This window comes from Ovis canadensis, chromosome 1 (genome assembly GCF_042477335.2).
Source record: "Ovis canadensis isolate MfBH-ARS-UI-01 breed Bighorn chromosome 1, ARS-UI_OviCan_v2, whole genome shotgun sequence".
NCBI lineage: Eukaryota > Metazoa > Chordata > Mammalia > Artiodactyla > Bovidae > Ovis > Ovis canadensis.
Window position 1 is genome coordinate 79,847,186 of NC_091245.1, and position 18,278 is coordinate 79,865,463.

General features: G+C 37.9%; 1 protein-coding gene across 2 annotated transcripts in view; it reads right to left on the reverse strand.

Moving 5' to 3' along the window:
• The window catches only part of OLFM3 (olfactomedin 3), a 48,938-nt gene extending 32,321 nt beyond the window's left edge, over positions 1 to 16,617 (reverse strand). Inside the window, exons 1-4 of one of the 2 annotated variants that reach the window (XM_070292542.1) lie at positions 16,472 to 16,617; positions 14,625 to 14,633; positions 7,842 to 7,868; positions 4,939 to 5,074 (exon numbers count right to left, since the gene is read on the reverse strand). In XM_070292542.1, coding sequence (XP_070148643.1) covers positions 4,939 to 5,074; positions 7,842 to 7,868; positions 14,625 to 14,633; positions 16,472 to 16,617 — 318 coding nt within the window. Of the gene's footprint in view, positions 1 to 4,938; positions 5,086 to 7,841; positions 7,869 to 14,624; positions 14,634 to 16,471 lie in introns of both variants that reach the window. The other variant, XM_069599181.1, reaches the window with a different exon arrangement.
• Positions 16,618 to 18,278: the final 1,661 nt, after the last annotated feature.

The following is an 18,278-nucleotide window of genomic DNA, read 5'->3' on the forward strand; positions in this document are numbered from 1 at the left end:
TGGGAGGGATTGGGGGCAGGAAGAGAAGGGGACGACAGAGGATGAGATGGCTGGATGGTTCCACTGACTCGATGGATGTGAGTCTGAGTAAACTCTGGGAGATGATGATGGACAGGGAGGCCTGGCATGCTGCGATTCATGGGGTCACAAAGAGTCAGACACGACTGAGTGACTGAACTGAACTGAACTGGACTGCAAGGAGATCTAGCCAGTCTATCCTAAAGGAGATCAGTCCTGGGTGTTCATTGGAAGGACTGATGTTGAAGCTGAAACTCTAATACTTTGGCCACCTCATGTGAAGCGGTGACTCATTTGAAACGTCCCTGATGCTGGAAAAGATTGAAGGCTGGATGAGGAGGAGACTTAGACCATGTGGTGGTTGGATGGCATCACTGACTCAATGAGGCGAGTTTGAGTAAACTCTGGGTGTTGGTGATAGATAGGGAATCCTGGCATGCTGCTGTCCATGGTGTCGCAAAGTTGGACACTACTGAGCAACTGAACTGAACTGAAAATTGTCTTTGGCTTTCAGTAGCAGTAAAAGGTAACAAGTTAATATTTTAAGAAAAGTGTCTTTCTCCTGTCAGTGGTTAGGCTATAGTATTACATGGCTCTGAAATATTTCTTAATTTACTATCATTCCTACATTCAGAAAGCTTTGTTTTAAAAAATCTTTGATTCAGCACAAAATTACTGAGGCAACATTGAAAGCCTGGTGACTGCATCTTAGATAAATGCAGTGCTTTCAAAATAATTTTCATCTCTCTTATGATTAAGCATGAAAGAAGAAAAGCCATTTGTGTTACAGAAACACGCTACACATTTAAATGCGGTATTTGTCTATGAAGACAGTCATCATTAGCATGGCCAATATTCTCCTAAGATTTCTGTGTACTTTGGCAGAGTCCATAGAGTTAAGGAAGATCCCCTGGAGAAGGGCATAGCAACCCACTCCAGTATTCCTTTCTGGAGAATCCCTGTGGACAGAGAAGTCTGGTGGGCTATAGACCATGGGGCGGGAAAGAGTTGGACCTGACTGAGTAAGCACGCACAGCACATAGAGTTATAAATTGATAGACAAGTGAGATATTCTGGATAGTTAAAACACCCTCTCTTTTATTTTGCCTCTAAGTTACCCTGTGAAGTTAATTTTCAACTTTATTTGTGTTATGGGAAAATGTACTGAGGGAATTTTTGCTGAGGCTTAATTGTGACCTTCAATATTGAATAATCATGTATAATTATAAGAGCTACCTTTGGGGTGTGACAAGAGATGGAATAGTCTAGTTGGGAAGGATGGTTCTGGGCTGCCTTTTGCTTTTCCTGATGGCTGTACCTCAGACTGTTTACTTTCCCACTGGTCATGGAGACCCACTGAGAATCAGTTTCTTGCTGAGACTCGAGACTGGACCCCCAGCATTACACTTGTGGGAAGGAGACTTCCTCCTCTGTTAGTCTGCTTATCACTGACGTACTGCCATTCAGATGCCTGCTCATGTCTCTCTCCACAGTGTGGCAAGCTTATTGTCTCCTTTCATTCATAGATTTTTTAAAATTCTTTTTTTATCCTCTTAATTAGGATAAATGAAATGTCTGAGTCCTTTCTAAACTTAAACACAAATTAACTTAGATTTTCACCCCTATTTATAATTAGCTTCCAACTCTTTGCAGACCCCATGTAGCTGGCCAGGCTCCTCTGTACATGGAATTCTCCAGGCAAGAATACTGGAATGGGTTGGCATTTCCTTCTCCAGGGGATTTTCCTGATCCAGGAATCAAAGCTAGGTCTTCTGCTTTGCACACAGATTCTTTACTGTCTGAGCCACCAGAGAGGCCATGATTAGTGCAGAGGCTACTTAAAAAATTAATAATAAAGACCTACAGTTCAATATGCTTGGATAGTGTTGGGGTTAACACAACTAAACAGGGATTTCACCACTGTAGGTCTCCATGGAACCTTTAGTATTGAACTCTGTGATGGAAATCTTCAAGAGTGATGTATCCTGTACTGTTGTTTAAAATTATTTTATTGAAAGGATGTCACCAGCGTCCTGTTCCAAAAATCACATTTTAGGCAATATTGACCTAGACAATGGAAGTATGTGCAGAGAAGCTAAATAGCTGACGGACAAACTCTTTTTAGGTAAAAGATTTTAGCTGGGACCCACTAAGGCCTGATGTATTGTAAAACCAATTGTAATCTTTCTAATATTTAGAAGTATAAATGTACTTGTTTAAGATATTTTACAGAGCTTGCATTAAATAATTGTGGGTACCACCGGTGGCATTTTGAATGACACTGGCATGGTGTTAGAAAATGCAAAGTTGATCTGGTATGGATTTACAGTCTACTGATTGACTGACAATGATAAGGTTTTCAGCCTCAAAAAGCACCATTTTCCTTTTATGTAAACTTAGAAGGACGTCTGTCTGCTATGAAATTGGAATGGAGCAGATACAAATATAATAGATGGGAACTATTGTTATTAATATTATTCTTATTATGAGTGTTCCCTTATATGATTAAATCAATCCTTTGGTTAATAGTGAAATGGGCCGCTTAATGGTCATGCTTCTATTTGCTGTCTGGTACCTTGGATATTTGTAAAACTATGAAGTCAGCAGGAGCTTCCCTGGTGGCTCAGATAGTAAGGAATTTGCCTGCAATGCGGGAGACCCAGTTTTTATCCCTGGGATGGGAAGATCCCCTGGAGAAAGAAATGGCAACACTCTAGTATTCTTGCCTCGAGAATCCCACGGACAGAGGAACCTGGCAGGCTATAGTCCTTGGGATCGCAAAGTGTCACAGAGAACTGACTGAGCCTCTGACCCTTTCACGTTTTCAGAGAAGTCAGCAAGGGACTGGCTCAGTCTAAACAGAGAATGCTGATTTCAGATACGCTTTCTTTGGGTCAATGCAGCAAACCAGTGCTATTTATACTCTTCAGGTCACCGTGTATAGTGCATACAATTTACTATTCTTCTGTTGCCATAAAACTACCAAATGTTGAATTTGATAAACCTAACTTGGGGTGACCTTGATACTGTTAATGAATTTTGTCTTTTGTCATTTAGGTATTGATGAATTTTTTAAAATGTCATTTTCTACAATTTGTTTAAAACTAAACAAATTGCCTATTGAATGGTGTGGTCATATACATTTCAGCGATTGCTTTCAATCAGTTACCTTTAGTTGTACTCGTCTTGCCTCATTCGTCCTTCACAAATTTTAGGTTTTCTCATAGCTCTGGAATACATTTCACTCTGGACACGTAGAGAGTATTATCTACTTCCTGACTTTCCCAGTTCATTTGAAATTTTCAACTGATTTTTTGAGGAAATGTCTATTTTTAGATGTGTGTATGCAATAATATACTTAAAATAGTAATACAAATAGAACAATCATGTCTAAGAAAAATTTTCTCAACAAACGTGTAGAAAGAAGATATTTTTTGTGTGTAGAAAAGAGGATTGGAGTAGAAAGTAATCTGAGAAGAAATACAAACTAATAGAAAAGCAAAATTGGATTTAAAAGATTAAATCTTTTTACCAGCCTAATTAATTTCCTTAGTAACCAAACAATACTAAACTTTATGTTTCAATTTTTTTCAGATATATAAAGAAAATCTAGATTGGAAAATAATACACAAGAATAACCATAGTTCATATGTCATGATTTCTAACAGTTGATAGCTGGAGTCATTAACTTGAATGACAATTAAATTTGCTCTTGTCTGGGAGAAAGATTTTGAAGGAACAGGGAAGACTGGATCTTGTTTAAAAAGAGTCTTAAGAAAAGAGAGCAAATAGATGATGATAACTCCGAGGATAAGGGCATCAGAAAGACTAATCTCTGTATGAAAATGAAAAAAAACTTAAAATCTTAGGGCATCAAAACACTTTCAAATAGTGTACACTGAGGAAAGTTATTTTATTTATGTCGCAGTGGAAGAGAGTTACTGCCGCTTAAACTCCATAAAATAGGAATGTCTGTATTAACAGATTCAGTGCTTTCATTTTTCTAGTTTCTCTATTCTCTGTTAAAGCTTCCTATTTTGTGCTGTAATTGTGTAGATGATCATGGAAATGATATTACACAGAGTGAATTGTTGAGCATGATATCCTCTGAAAACACATACTACCTAATTTATCTTATTATCCCCGAGGGTATTTAAAATTCAAATATGTTGTCGTCCTTCCATGAGTCTGGCCACTCCAGCTGTCCAACTATATTCAGGGACTGACACTGTGAAAGTCTGAATGAGAAAAATTGAAAGAACCATTCATTGTTTTTTGTTTTGTTTTGTTTTGTTTTGTTTTTTTTGGTCCCTAAACTAAACATAAATAACCTTTCATGAGATGACTTTCATCTGTGAAAGAGAATAAATCAAGGGCATTCTGCATTTGATTGTTATGGATCCAGCTTAAGTAAATTATATGGAGAGAATGCTCTTGAATGAAATTGAAGAACTTAATGTTCAAAGGAATGACTTAAAGGATGATGATAAATACTTAGAATTATTCATTATCTGTCCAGATAGCTTGCATATTGTATGCCATTATTTTTACTTCCTTGCAAGGTTGCTAATGAGATCCAAAAGTATGAGCTCAAAGAGTTTAGTGTGATCTTGAGAGTTGAGGCTAAATTTCTGACACAGGAATAAAGCTTCGTACTATTTTTTTTCTTAAGGCGAGATCAAATGGATGTTTAGAAATATGGTGGAAATTATATTAGAGCAAGATTGCAAGCAGTAAAAGTCATAAATAGAACAGTAGAGCAGGAATCTTGCAGTACTGCTTTCAAGGGGGGAAAACATTTATTTGAGAAGGGGGAAAAAATTGAAAGACTCCTCCTTACGCTGACCTGCTTTCCCATATTTCCTTTATAAATAATGGTAGATTTCAGTAAGAATATCACAGGGGACAGAGGACACCTACCTTTTCCAGCAGCTGGCGAAGCTGCCTGCTTTTGGCATCCCGGGAACACAGGTTTTGTTCTGGAGCAACCACTGTGCAAATGCATCGTCCATCAGGATCCTGTGCTGAGCTATATACCTGCCACCCTTCTTTGGGACTAATCTGAGTCTGAGGAAACCAACAGCAGACATATAAAACACACAGAGAGTTAAAGAGAGCATGAGTTTGTATAATCCTAAGCAAAGTATCTTTTTATTTTTAGTTTTTCTCTAAGTAGTTTTCTCTTAAATAGTTTTTCTCTAAAATTAAAAACGAGATTGAACAATTCAAGTAGGCAGCACATGTTCATTCACTTACAACTTCCTTTTCAATGGACAGAAGGAGACTCTACCTTTTTCTTTTGGTTCCATATTATTGATTTTGATTGTGTATCATTGATTATTTATCCTACACCACTCCCTAATGCTTTCTGTCATATTTGGACATTTTGATGCAACTTTAGAAGTATCTGCTAAATACTTAGTCAAATATCACCAGTCTTTCTGCATAAGATCTGTTAGTTTGTCTTTTTCAACACAAATTGTAATTAGTAGTATATATATATTTTTTCTGATTACTGTTCATGTGTTCTGAAGCAATCAGTTCATGTATTCTGAAGCAAAATTCTCTCCCAGAGAGCTTCCTATGTACTGAAGGGTCAATTATTAATAAAGCTAGAAAGGTATCACATGAAAATATAGGGTAAAAGTAATTAGACCAACATTGTTTCACAAAGGATATAGAGTTTCAGAGGAGTTAAAGATAGTATTTTGACAGAGGCCAAATTACTCTGGCAATATTGATCTTCCCAGATTACTTTTATGCACTTATCACCTGCCTCCCTAGAAGCTTATCTCAAAATGATGTTTCTGTTCTACTGCAGTCTGCCTCCTATTTATGTTTCTAGTTTACCCCCTGTATCTTCCTATAAGAAACTTCTTTCCATCCAATGGTCTTGGTGTGTCCTGAAAGCATGCTCACCTAGATTCCCACCTTTGTATATTACTCATTTTGTTCTCCTATTTGAAATACCTCCCTAATAAACCTTCAGTTACTCAGCCCTTTTGATTTGCCCTTGGGTTTCCCCGGTGGCTCAGCTGATAAAGAATCCGCCTGCAATGCAGGAGACCTGGGTTTGATCCCTGGGTTGGGAAGATCCTCTGGAGAAGGAATGGCTGCACGCACTAGTATTCTTGCCTGGAAAATTCTATGGACTGTGTAGTCCATGGGGTGGCAAAGAGTCGGACATGACTGAGCAACTTTCAGTTTCACTTTATGGTTTCCCTGGTGGCTTAGTGGTAAAGAATCCACCTGCAGTGCAAGAGACGTGGGAGACATGGGTTCAGTCCCTCAGTCAGGAATATCCTCTGGAGGAGGAAATAGCAATCCACTCCAGTATTCTTGCCAGGAAAATCCCATGGACAGAGGACCCTGGCAGGCTATAGTTCTTGGGGTCTCAAAGAGTTGGACATAACTAAGCAGCTGAGACTGAGACATGGTTTCAGCCTCTTCAGAAGGATTGTCTGAACTATTTACTAGGCAGTTAATATGCATTGTCTAGTAGTATTATCTATCTTTCTTATGTCTTGTTTAAATAATTAGTCTATATCCAACTATGGGATATATTGGCTATTTCCTGTCTGCTATATTAATTACATTCTATCAAGTACAAAAATAAGTAACTCATTTTTGCCTAGTTATTTTTCAGAAGAGCTGTGCTTTGAGCATAGATTCTGCATTATACAATCAGAAATTGTAGTTGCCTTGATGCAGTGCTCAAAGAGGCACTCTTTCATTCCTCCAATTGCTGAGGGTATCAGTGGCTTGACCCTCAACTGAGTTCTCTTTGGGGTTTGCTGAGGCTGAGGAATGCTGCCTGATCAAGATTAGACCCTCTTCCAAGGGACAGCTCACATGCATTGACTTGTTAATGGAAGGATACAATCAAGGATGCCAAGAATCAGGAATAATAGTTATTCCCATTTCACAGAAGAGAAAGTTAGTTAACCTGCCTAAGAAAGTGCAGCTTATATGTTGTAGAGTTTTGTATGAAGCAAGAGTGGTACTGTTCAATAGATTGAGAGCCACATGGATAATTTTAAATTTTCTAGTGGGCAGGTTTAAAAAAATAAAAGGGTATAAGTGAAATTAATTTAATAGTATATTTTATTTAACCTGATATATAAAAGTATTATTGTTTCAACATGTATAATCAATATAAAAATTATTCATGAGATATTTTACATTGTTTTCCCTCCTTTTCTGTACACTGCCTGAAATTGGATGTGCGTTTTACTCTCATGGCATACCTCAATTTGGCCTAGCCACATTCCAGTAGCCACAGTGGCTCCCTTATTAGACTGTATAGACATATTGTCTTGCTGTTAATTCCCATGTTATGGCCATATTAATATGATGCTGAACATCTAGATAAGTGTTCTTAAAGGTCAATCATATGGATACTGAAAAAACTACATAACAAATGTTATATAGACAGACTATCCAGTTTGCATCTGAGTTTCTTTTTCCTGTGAAAATACTAGATAAATTGGTGGGCCTCTTTCTAGCTAAGCTCTGACTAACTTCTGCAACTGGGATTTGAAATTCTCCAGCTTTTCTTTGCCTTCTCCTCTATGTTTTCCAGGCAATCCACATAAAAGGAGGTATTTCTTAAATGATCAGGAGAAGAAACAGATGCATTTTGTCTATAAAAGAAGGTATTTAAAGACTCAGGCTGAAGGGACTAGAATAAGGGAGGATGAAAGAAGGACTGAGGTGGGGTTAGAAACAAGGAGGTACATGGTGACCAGCAGAGAGCTATTTTGCATAATGCTTGGTGTCATTGCGCTGGTGTGTTTGCCTAAATGTATACTGAAGCACTTTACTTGGTAGGAAGCAGATACTTACGCGAACTCAGCCAGACTGAACTCTCTACACAGAGCTGCTGTGGAATCTACTGTCTTGGAATTTGCAGAACAGATATACTCTCCCATTCTCTCCCAGGCCACAGCCCATCACATACTATCAACCAACACACAGATTCCCCCCCCCCCCCCCACCCCCGCAAGAGGTTTAGAGATAATCACTACAGAGTGCTTAAAGTCATTCCAACACCAACCATGCAGAGGCTATAAATTTTAAACTTATGAAACTCAGATGTCATAGTCCTTGTCCTTGGTCTGTAATAGAAAGCAACTGATACCAAACCTACCTTTTAATCTCCTTTTTCAGATAATTCATAGAAGTATCCTGTGCTGCCATTTATTTCTGGGGTGTTGGATTCATTACCACTTCTTTTTTTTTTTTTCCATTCCCCTTACTCCTTCTTTCTAGCATTTATGCTTGACTACTGATTAAGATAGAAAAAATGTACTTAGAATTATATATGACTAGAATAGATAGGATCTTAAAGATAGTATTTTTTTAATTAAAGAAGAAAAATGCAAAGAGTTTTTCTACAGAATGGGGATAGGTAAAGCGTAGCAGAGCTAAGCTTTAATGATATAATTAAAGGTTTAAGCTGAGTGACTGTATGGAACAAATATATCTTGACATAGGTCCTATAGTTTCAATTAAGCTGCTCTTGACATTGGACACAAATCTCAAATGTGTCAGAAAACTAAGGCTTCTCACTAGAATGTGTTTAGCTTTTGTATAAAGGAGAAGGGGCCACACAATTATAATACTAAAATATCTTTAACAGCAGTGCAAATACTGATTATTAAACCTGGCAGCATTAATATTGATGTTTGCTTGCCAGGTATTTGGCTAACTAGTGAGGGGCTTATCACATCTGGGCAAGGTGTCAGTTGCTCTCTGGAATGAGGGAAGCTGCCGGGAGCCAGTGTGAGGAATCCCGCCCGTGACAAGGTCATGAGGAAGGAAGCTGACATACGCAAGGCGTGCTCAGACTTCAGGGACCCCTCTGGAAATTCCTAAGCATGTACCCCAACAAAAATCTGCCGGTTTTTGTGCTCTGCTTTTCTACTCTTCTGACATTTTCTGGAAAAAGTCAATTCAGGGCTTTAGTCTTCCGCATTTGAAAGAGTGTTTCAATCCAAAAAACCCTCTGGCTTTCTAGCCTGCCTGCAGGACTCGTACAGCTGCGCATGTGATTGTTTGAGGCCTCCTGACCGCACAGGAAGCTTAAAACATCCTAGGAACGTAGGGGCTTCCGAGGAGTCAAAATCTTTAGAATAGGACTGATTAAAGGTTTCATTTGTTGAGTCAATACTTGCTGCCAAATTTTCACATCCTTTATTTGTAGATATAGTTGGTATACAGAAAAACAAGTAGTAGATCTTGTATTAGCAACATTAGATCTTTAAGTACCTTCTTTGTTATATCCCACTGCACCTTTGTTCTATAGAGATGTAACTTTAATGCTTTAAGGAGATGTAGATTAAAGAAGAACACTTCAGGGGAAACAAAATTAACATTCATTAAAGAAGAGAGCCAAAAAGTGTTAACAAGCCTCTTGGCCAGAAGATAATGTAAATCACCTGAGACCTTTTGTATACAAAATGATGTATAGAAAGAGTCTGACCTGCGAACGCTACATAATTTTGTGTTACCCATTGATCTCCGTGTTTTATCAAAAGTATAAAAGGCCTTCTGAACAATAAAGGATGGGGCCGGGGGCCAGCTTCTCGGACCAGTTTCTCGAACTAGTCTCTCGGCCTGGTTTCTTGGGACTCTGGCTCCCCCCGTGTCTCTCTCTGTCTTCTTCTCTCCCTTTCCTTCTCTCTGCTCTTTACTTTAACTTCAGGCTGAATCTCCACCTGGGGCGCGGAGGCTCGCCAGGTCTACTTACTTGCCCTGGCTGTTAAGACCCGCACGAAAGGGAGCTTAAGGCGAGGCACCCTTAGATATTCAAGCGGGCGCCGGTGGCCCAATGTAGATGGTGCAAATTCCTTGTCTGGAATTTTATTGGCCTTCCGCGTAAACCAAGCTATTCAGCCCTCTTCCTCCACTTAATCTTCTTACTACACTATAGTTTCTTAATCTAATCTTATATTAATAAATAAACAAGTCTTTCCACGCCAACGCCGTCCACCCTTCGAATTCCCTGGATCCACCGGGGCTGGACCCCGGCAGGAAGCAGAAAAGGTGAGTAGAATTTGATGTTCTTTTATCATTCTTCCTGAAGTGTCAGCTTAATAAGAATAGACTCTGGTCTTGTTTGGACGTTCAATTGTCTTCTAAGTATTATTGAAAAGAACCCTGGCCTTATCTATACAGATTTAGTTTGAATGATCTCAACTTTGGCAGCTTACCTCTTTGGCAAGAAAAGGTAACTCAAAAGAGAAAAAAGCTAGTATAAAAGATGAGGGCTTGACAGTTGTGTGGGTTTGATAGAGATTTCTGTGTCAGGTTTAGTGATGAATGAATGAAGTTTTGTGAGTAGCTCTAGTGTTCTCATTTGTGGCACCCATATTGGCATTGAAAATAGGGTAAAAATAAAACCAACTAAGACCTCAGGTAGAAAGTTACATTTAGATGGGTTTTAGATACCAATGAGAAAAGACCTGCTCCCATTTTAACTTAAAAAAAAAAAATGATTCCTCAAGTGTCAACATGAAACTCATGTAATAGTAATAGCAAACATTTATGGAGCTCCCAGTCTTCAGTTGGCAGTTCACATGCATTACTGCCTTTGAATATCACAGTAACTCTATGGACCAAATGGTATCATTCTGCCCATTTTATAGGTGGGGAAACTGTGAATTTGAGACAGTAAGAAACTTGCTCAAGGTCATGATGGTGGTAATCAGCAGAGCTTGGATTTGCATACTTGCACAGTCTGGTATCAGAGTTTGAAAGTTTAACCACCACACTGCACCACCAGTTGCCTGAAATTCTCTTTCTTGTATGGTGAAGATGATCCTGATAGCATTTTCTGAACTCCCAATGAGCTGACTGCTTGGACCTGGAGGGTGCAGAGGTTTATTACTACCCAAAGCATTGCTATGCACAGTGATTACTGATGCAGTTCTCTTTGAACCTTTTGTGTTAATTAGAAGAACTAAATGAACTATTTAGCAGTTTTTAATATTACAAAACTCATGAAATATTTAAGAATGCTCTAAAGAGGAGAATTAAAATGATAATTTTAACAATCGGATTTCAAGTTGGGGTTTTTTGTTTATAATTTAGTTACAAACCTATGCTTTATAAATATAAAGCTATTACTGCATGAGAAGCTCTCAGAACTTCAAGGGCTTTGTAACAGAAAAGAAAGATCCTGAAGACTGGGGTAAAAGTAAAAATATTATATATTTCAGCATATTTTTCTTTTTATAAGATCCCTTCTCTTGTACTTGTTTCACTTCTTTTGAACCACTTATCCTTAGGAATAGGCATCATCTTATTTATGAGGAAACTGAAATTCAAAGAACTTAAGCAATTTTTTTTCCAAGTCACCCATTAAGTAAGTGGCATATATGGGACTTATACCAGTTTTTCTCCAGTTTTCAGCCCAGAGCTATTTATGTTTATGCCCTGCAGATAAGTGCCTTTGTCCATTCACCAATAGCTGAAAAGGCTGTCTGTAGAGGATATGTACCCAGGCAGGTGGAGGGTATTATCCAAATTGTGGAAACAGGCAGCAATTGGAACTCTACAGGAGTGGTTAGCAGTAGTCTTGACAGGACACAAGTGCAGGGGCAGGTGAAGGCACAGAATTCTGATCCTTTGAAGAGGATAGAATCAACTAGTTGCACATTGCTAGGTCTTATGTTTTATGCTGAGTGCCTGGGCATTTCTTAAAAGTACAGATGGAGGCAAAATGAATAAGGGCTTTAGCTACTAAAAGTGGTATACAGGCCGGGGAAAATAAAGTAGGAAAAAATCTGTTTACTAAAACCTGTTTGATTTACAGTAGAAGATACCTGATGCATTAGAGGAGATACCTGATGAAAACTTCTTATCAATTTTCTGTCTGGGATACGTTTGGTTTCAGATAATGAAATGTGGTTTAGCATGCTAATGGCTTTAGTTGTGGGGAGCAAAGAAATGTGAGGACAGAAATTACAGAGATGCTGACAGACCATGCTAAAAGAAGCTGTGTTATGGAGGATGTGTTAATAAAGATGTCACTGCATTGCAGTTCTCTTCCCATTTCTTATGAGACTAGTCGGAACTGAAATAAGAAATGTATGTTCTTCACTGAAGACAACCTTAGAGCTCTACGAAAAACAATCATAAATACAGAACAAACAGTTAAAAGACTGAAGGCATCATCAAAGTTAGGTTGGTTGGTCATTTCTGCTCCTATTCTGGAAATAACAATGACAGAGTTGGGAGAGACTTAGAAGTCGTACCTGGAACTGTCTTTCCACTCAGTGGCACTCCTGTGTATTCTGGTTGTGTTTTCACTTAAATTCTACATGATAGGAATTTGTTTTTTATAGGCAGCCGATTTCATTGGTGGAAACCTGAAGGACTGGATCTCTTTGTAATTTTCCTCTTTGGCCCTACTTCTTTAAGTACTTAAACAGGAATAAATCTACTCTCTTACCCACTTCATAATACTACTCTACGAAGGCAATTATCACGTTCTCTGTGTCTTTCAAGATTTACCATTCTGTTCTCTTATCCATCTCCTTAATGTGTTTAGTTGGTCTTTCACAAAATGGACATTGCCTAAGGATTTGGGGGAGTAAAATAGTGATACAAAACGGAGAAGTCAGATATTTTCGTCCAGAACTGAAAATAAAATTGGTGAGTTAAGAAAGTTGGAAAGCTTTGAGAGTTTGCGTTAGGTAGTCTACTCATTTTCCAGAACTTAAAAGTGACTGACTCACTGAAGTAGTTATTTGTGAGGAGAAGCTATTTGAAGATATAGCAAAACAAATCACTTATGCCCAAGGTCCCCTCGAGGCCTCTTCCTACCACAGCAGTGGGGCTGACTGAGAACAGCTGGTGTGAGCCGAGTGTCCTGTGCTTATCTAATTGCTCTTTACCAGGTTCTTCCTGGTGTGGAATCCACAGCATGGGGGATTTCTCAGAAGCTCAGCCTCAGGGGGAAGTTACTCTGCATCAGAGAGATGTGCCAGAGGGAGCCTGAGCTTTTTCAGAGCCAAGGCTTTGCCTTTGCAGACAACAGCTCCTCCAAAGGCTGGAACAATTAGAAGGAAAAGAAAACAGGGTCAAAGAGAAGGATAAAGGCATGTTTCAAGATTCTAAGAGAAATAGAGAGCTTTTTCCCCTAATAAGGAGCTGTGTTTCACTTACTAACAAAAATATCTTGGAAATTTAAAAACCTGTTTAAGCTTTTGAGCAAGCAAATGTATACTACCTTTTTCAGAGGTACATGCCATAAGAAGGCTTAATTGCCTTTAATGATTAAAACTCTTTGTATCTTATTTTTGTTTATTAAGGTCTTTTGAAACTACCATTTTAAAGAAAGACCATATCCATATTTGTGTAAATCTACATTTTTTGCCATTTGTGCATCCCACAGACTCTCATAAAACAAATTTTAAGACCTACACTATTTATTTGAGCTGGTATCACCAGCTCAATGGATAAGAGTTTGAGCAAACTCCAGGTAATAGAGGAGGACCAGGAAGCCAGGTGTGCTGGGATCATGGGGTCACACAGAACTGGACATGACTGAGTAACTGAACATCATTTATTTATTTTTTCATTCATTCATTTTGGGGGATGTTTCAGACTTATACCATTTGTACCACCTAAAGTGAATATAGATAGAGTTTGAGAAGGGCTGGACATCATAGCTCTGCTTGCTAGAAAGGGAATTGTCTACTGGGTAGAGAGAATCTCATGTGGCACCAGGGTCCAGGAGGAATAGGGTGAGCAAAGGTGTGTGAGATGACTTCCCTGGCCAGGACTGCAGTCAGGTGGCTTGCTTCCACCCTTGGCTCTGTCATCAACCAGAGATGGGAACTCTTTTTAGTTATGTACACATTTAGACTACAAGTCAGTCTTCCCACTTGCAGAATAAGGAGGTTGGATTAGATCAGTCATATTTCCAGCTAAGCTTCTGAGAGTTTTAAGGTTCCCGTGGAGGTATTTTGATCAGGGAAGGGGGTTGATTACATGAGGAGGGAACAGATGGTAGAGGCCCAGTAAGGCCTCGCCTCCCCATCATTTATTTTTTGACCCATAACCTGTTTTATATATTAGATTTCTACTTCAAGATTCATTCAACAAATATTTATTCTGCATGTATTACATAAGTTTCAATTAAAAAAAAAAAAAAAGAGGCACTGCTGCCAAAAGTAGTGCAAAAATAACTGGCCTGGATAGTTTCTAAGATCTTTTCCAGTGTTAACATTTAATGATCTTAATCTAGGAAATGTATATTCATTCGTTTTTCACCATAGGAATCCTAAGATATGAGCAATTATCTTATGTAGTTAAGATGGAGAAAGTACTTCTGTAAAGTTTGACATTTCTGTGAAACCTGCACATAGAAACATACACACTCACTGGCATACACTTTTGCAACCTGATTTCTCCATTCTAGTGAATACCATGGAGAAGGCAATGGCACCCCACTCCAGTACTCTTGCCTGGCAAATCCCATGGACGGAGGAGCCTGGTAGGCTACAGTCCCTGGGGTTGCTAGAAGTCGGACACGACTGAGGGACTTCACTTTCACTTTTCACTTTTATGCATTGGAGGAGGAAATGGCAACCCACTCCAGTGTTCTTGCCTGGAGAATCCCAGGGACAGGGGAGCCTGGTGGGCTGCTGTCTCTGGAGTCGCACAGAGTCGGACACGACTGAAGTAAGTGACTTAGCAGCAGCAGCAGCAATGAATACCATAGTGTAAACTTCTCTGAATTCTAGTTTGTTTTTTGTCACTCAAAGCAAGATTCAGTTGTGTCAGAACATTTGTAGGCTGTACCAACATTTTATATTTTTCAACCAAGTTTGCTAATCAGAAAGTAAAGGAATGAATTTACTTTAAACTCAAAAAAGAGTAAGAAATCCTAAAAGAATCATTTGATTTTGGAAAGTTGATTCTCCTCCATCAACAACAAATAGAAGATAACCAAACCAATATCTATAGATGCAAAAGATATATATATATATCAGAACCAAGGTACCATGTTTGAAATATAATTTATTCATGAATTGCTTAAATGGTTCATTTCCTGAAAGAGTTAATTCAAAAACTAAGTAGTTAGAAATCACCAGGTACTTGAACATTTAAGATACTTGGTTCGGTAAATATTAAATAGTTTACATTTCTTTGTTTTGTCATTGCTTATTGTTGCCACATCAATAAGCTTGTGTTATATGCTTTCTTCATGACTGTGAATAATCCCTTTTACATCCTTCCTGCCACACACATCATACAGGGAAGGAGGGCATTCTCAATCATGGAAACTCTGAGATGGCAGCAGTGACTGAAGGGAGGTTAAAATGTGAAAGCAGGTCACAATGTACCTCACATGTGCTCTCTGGTGCCCTGAGCACTGGGTGTAGCTGGCAAGTTATGCAATTAGTTTGATCTAGTCTACTCAGTTAATTATACATTGATTGATGGAGTAATTATTAGTAGTAACTGAAAACAGGTCTTGAAGGCGAATTGTTTTTTTTTTAAGTATCTAACTTCTGTTGGAGCAGTCCAATGATAAAACCGGATTTAAAAATAGTAAAGGACTCCAGGACTCCAAATACTAATGCTTTCTGTAATTTTTATTTGCTAACACAGAAATTGTTTTTCTAGGATATTCCTTCTATTTTAATTTGTAACCCTCTATTTGACAAAATAATTTTTATTTGAAACATTTTAGGGCATTGCTAACTAAATCATGTTTCATAAACTATGAGAAAAGACATTTGTTATAATGTGGGCAGGGTTAAAAAAATATTAATGAGAAAAAACTATAGGAGTACAGGAGTTAAACTTGTGACAGGAGAAATCTTTATGAAACAATACAGGGAGATGATTTTATCAAGTAAGTTTTCTGTTGTTCATGATTGTTAGCTCAAAAAAAAAAAGGTGTTTTTGGTCAGGCTTTAAATTGTTGAGCTTTTTAAAATTATCATTCATTTATATATAATAGAGATTGGTTTCTCCAACTGAATACATTTCAAACAGTCACAGGAATTGAATTCTAAAGAAGAGCCTGCTGTAGTAAAACTGGATTAGCTAGAATAACTCTGTAGCATACTCTAGGACAAATTATGAGGATTTTACATATGTTAAAAGAAGTGAAATCATGAGAAACAAAACATACTTTAAAAAGAAAGAATCCTTTAAAACCTCAGAATAATATAAACTAAGCTTTTCATTAAGAATTTAATGAATCTAGTATTTCCTGTCACAGTTAATTTCTCAGGCAATTCATTTATTCTTTGATGTAACTTTAAAGTGTTCATAAAAGAATAGCCATGAATATAGTTACCACATAAATACTGTATCGTTGAAGTAGACCTATGAATAGAGAAGCAAAATCTCAGCCTTTGCAGTTTATTAAAAAAAAAAAAAAAAAAGCCCACTGTTTTAATGTACTTACTTCCCAAGACAGCCAAACCCACCGGAGTGACTTACTAAGGTATCTGGCGTTGATAGCCTCGTGGTGTTCAGTCCTACCAAGGATGGGAGAGTTTGGGACATCCAGTTTGAGATCATTGCCATGGTACTAAGCACAGCGCCAAGCTTCAGCAGTGGAAGGCTCATTGCTGTGGAGCTAATGAGTTTTCATAGTGACTGATTAAGATCCTGGTGCTGGGCTGGCAGCGGGAGGCGTGACTGCAGCAGCCACATCCACAGCATGAAAAGAGATCAACTTCCCCAGCTCTAATCACGCGGGAAAGCTCACAGAACCTCTTTCCCCCACCCTTTCGGGAAGTGCCCTGTTCTTCCTTTTCCTCCTTTACTGCATACTTTGCTGGATCATCAGACAAAATATTCTTGATGGGGCTTGGTTGGTAATTTTTAGATCATAGGGATAAACGGAGGAGGAAACTTGAGCTTTTCCTGCTCCACTGTAGTCAGTTACCACGAAGAGTTCTCTCACTGCCTCTGGGATTTCTGTTGGGATAATCAGCTGTTCCTTATTCTTCATAAAAACAACAACAACAAAAAACCCTGTTAATTGATGTCTGTCACAGCACACGTTTCAGACTTTAAACTTATTGTCTACAGATTTCTCTGAGCATGGAAAAAATGGTTTTAGACAAAACATGAAAATAAAATCTGCAAAGAATATCCAAGATCATTAGATACTGTGTAAGAAATTGTTATTTTTTTTTAATATAGCCTAAAATTAGCACTGATGCTTCTTAAAAAAATTGTCAGAGATTAATAGCTACTGCCTATGGAGGACATTGCCCTAGGCATATTACATGTGACTAGACAGAAAAGGCAGCCTTGGAAAAAAGCTTCTGATAATGAAATTTCATAGGTTCCTAGTTTTGCTTTCATGAATGAATGCTTAGCAGCTTCACAGGCACACAGCAAACTCAGTTAAATCTATTTTCACCTTGTGCAGAATGACAGACTAATACTGGAAGTCTATATCATGAAAGAACATTAAAAAAGCACAGGACTTGGCTGCAGAGAATCTTAGGGTCTAATTCCTTGTTCTCTTTAGTTAGTTGAGTGACTGACCAGTAAATTAAAACTCCTTAGCTTCACTTTGTTTTCCTTCAATGTGTAGAGGTTGGATTCTCTGCTCTCCAAGGCCTCTTCTACCTCTAAAATCCAATGATCTGTTTATTAGAGTTATGTTGGTAAATGTGTGTATTGAATTTGGGCTTATGGGTAATTTTAATATATTCTTTTTACAAATACTAAAAAATTGCCCACATCCAAATCTCAGGTCCCAGATGGTATAAATCAGAGGCCCCTGTCTTATATAATATATGTGATTTAAAACAAAAATGCAGAGAGAAGACATGAAGAGAAATATGGCTAAACAAAAATTAAATGAAAAGGAATCTTATAAAAAAGAAAAAAATATGTTTTGATTCCTTAGGAGAATTCTGGAATTATTTATATCTTGAAAAACATATATATTTTCTTCAACAGTTTGGCAGAAGAAATAAAGAAAATATCTTTAATAAAATTGAAATATATATATATATATATATATTTATAGAGGTGTGTGCCTTTATCCTTCAAAACAGCTTTAAACTGGGGTGAGTACTGAGACTCCTCAAATCTTTCTTACATATATTACCTTGAAATCCAGGCTACTTTTTTCCCTCAGAATATATCCAGATGATTTCAGCTGGCCCTTATTGTTTAACCACAGTGCCCATAAAACCAAATACTTTTTAGTTTTGTCTTTTTCAAAAATTGCATCATATGGTAAATTTAATGTAAAAGCACAATAG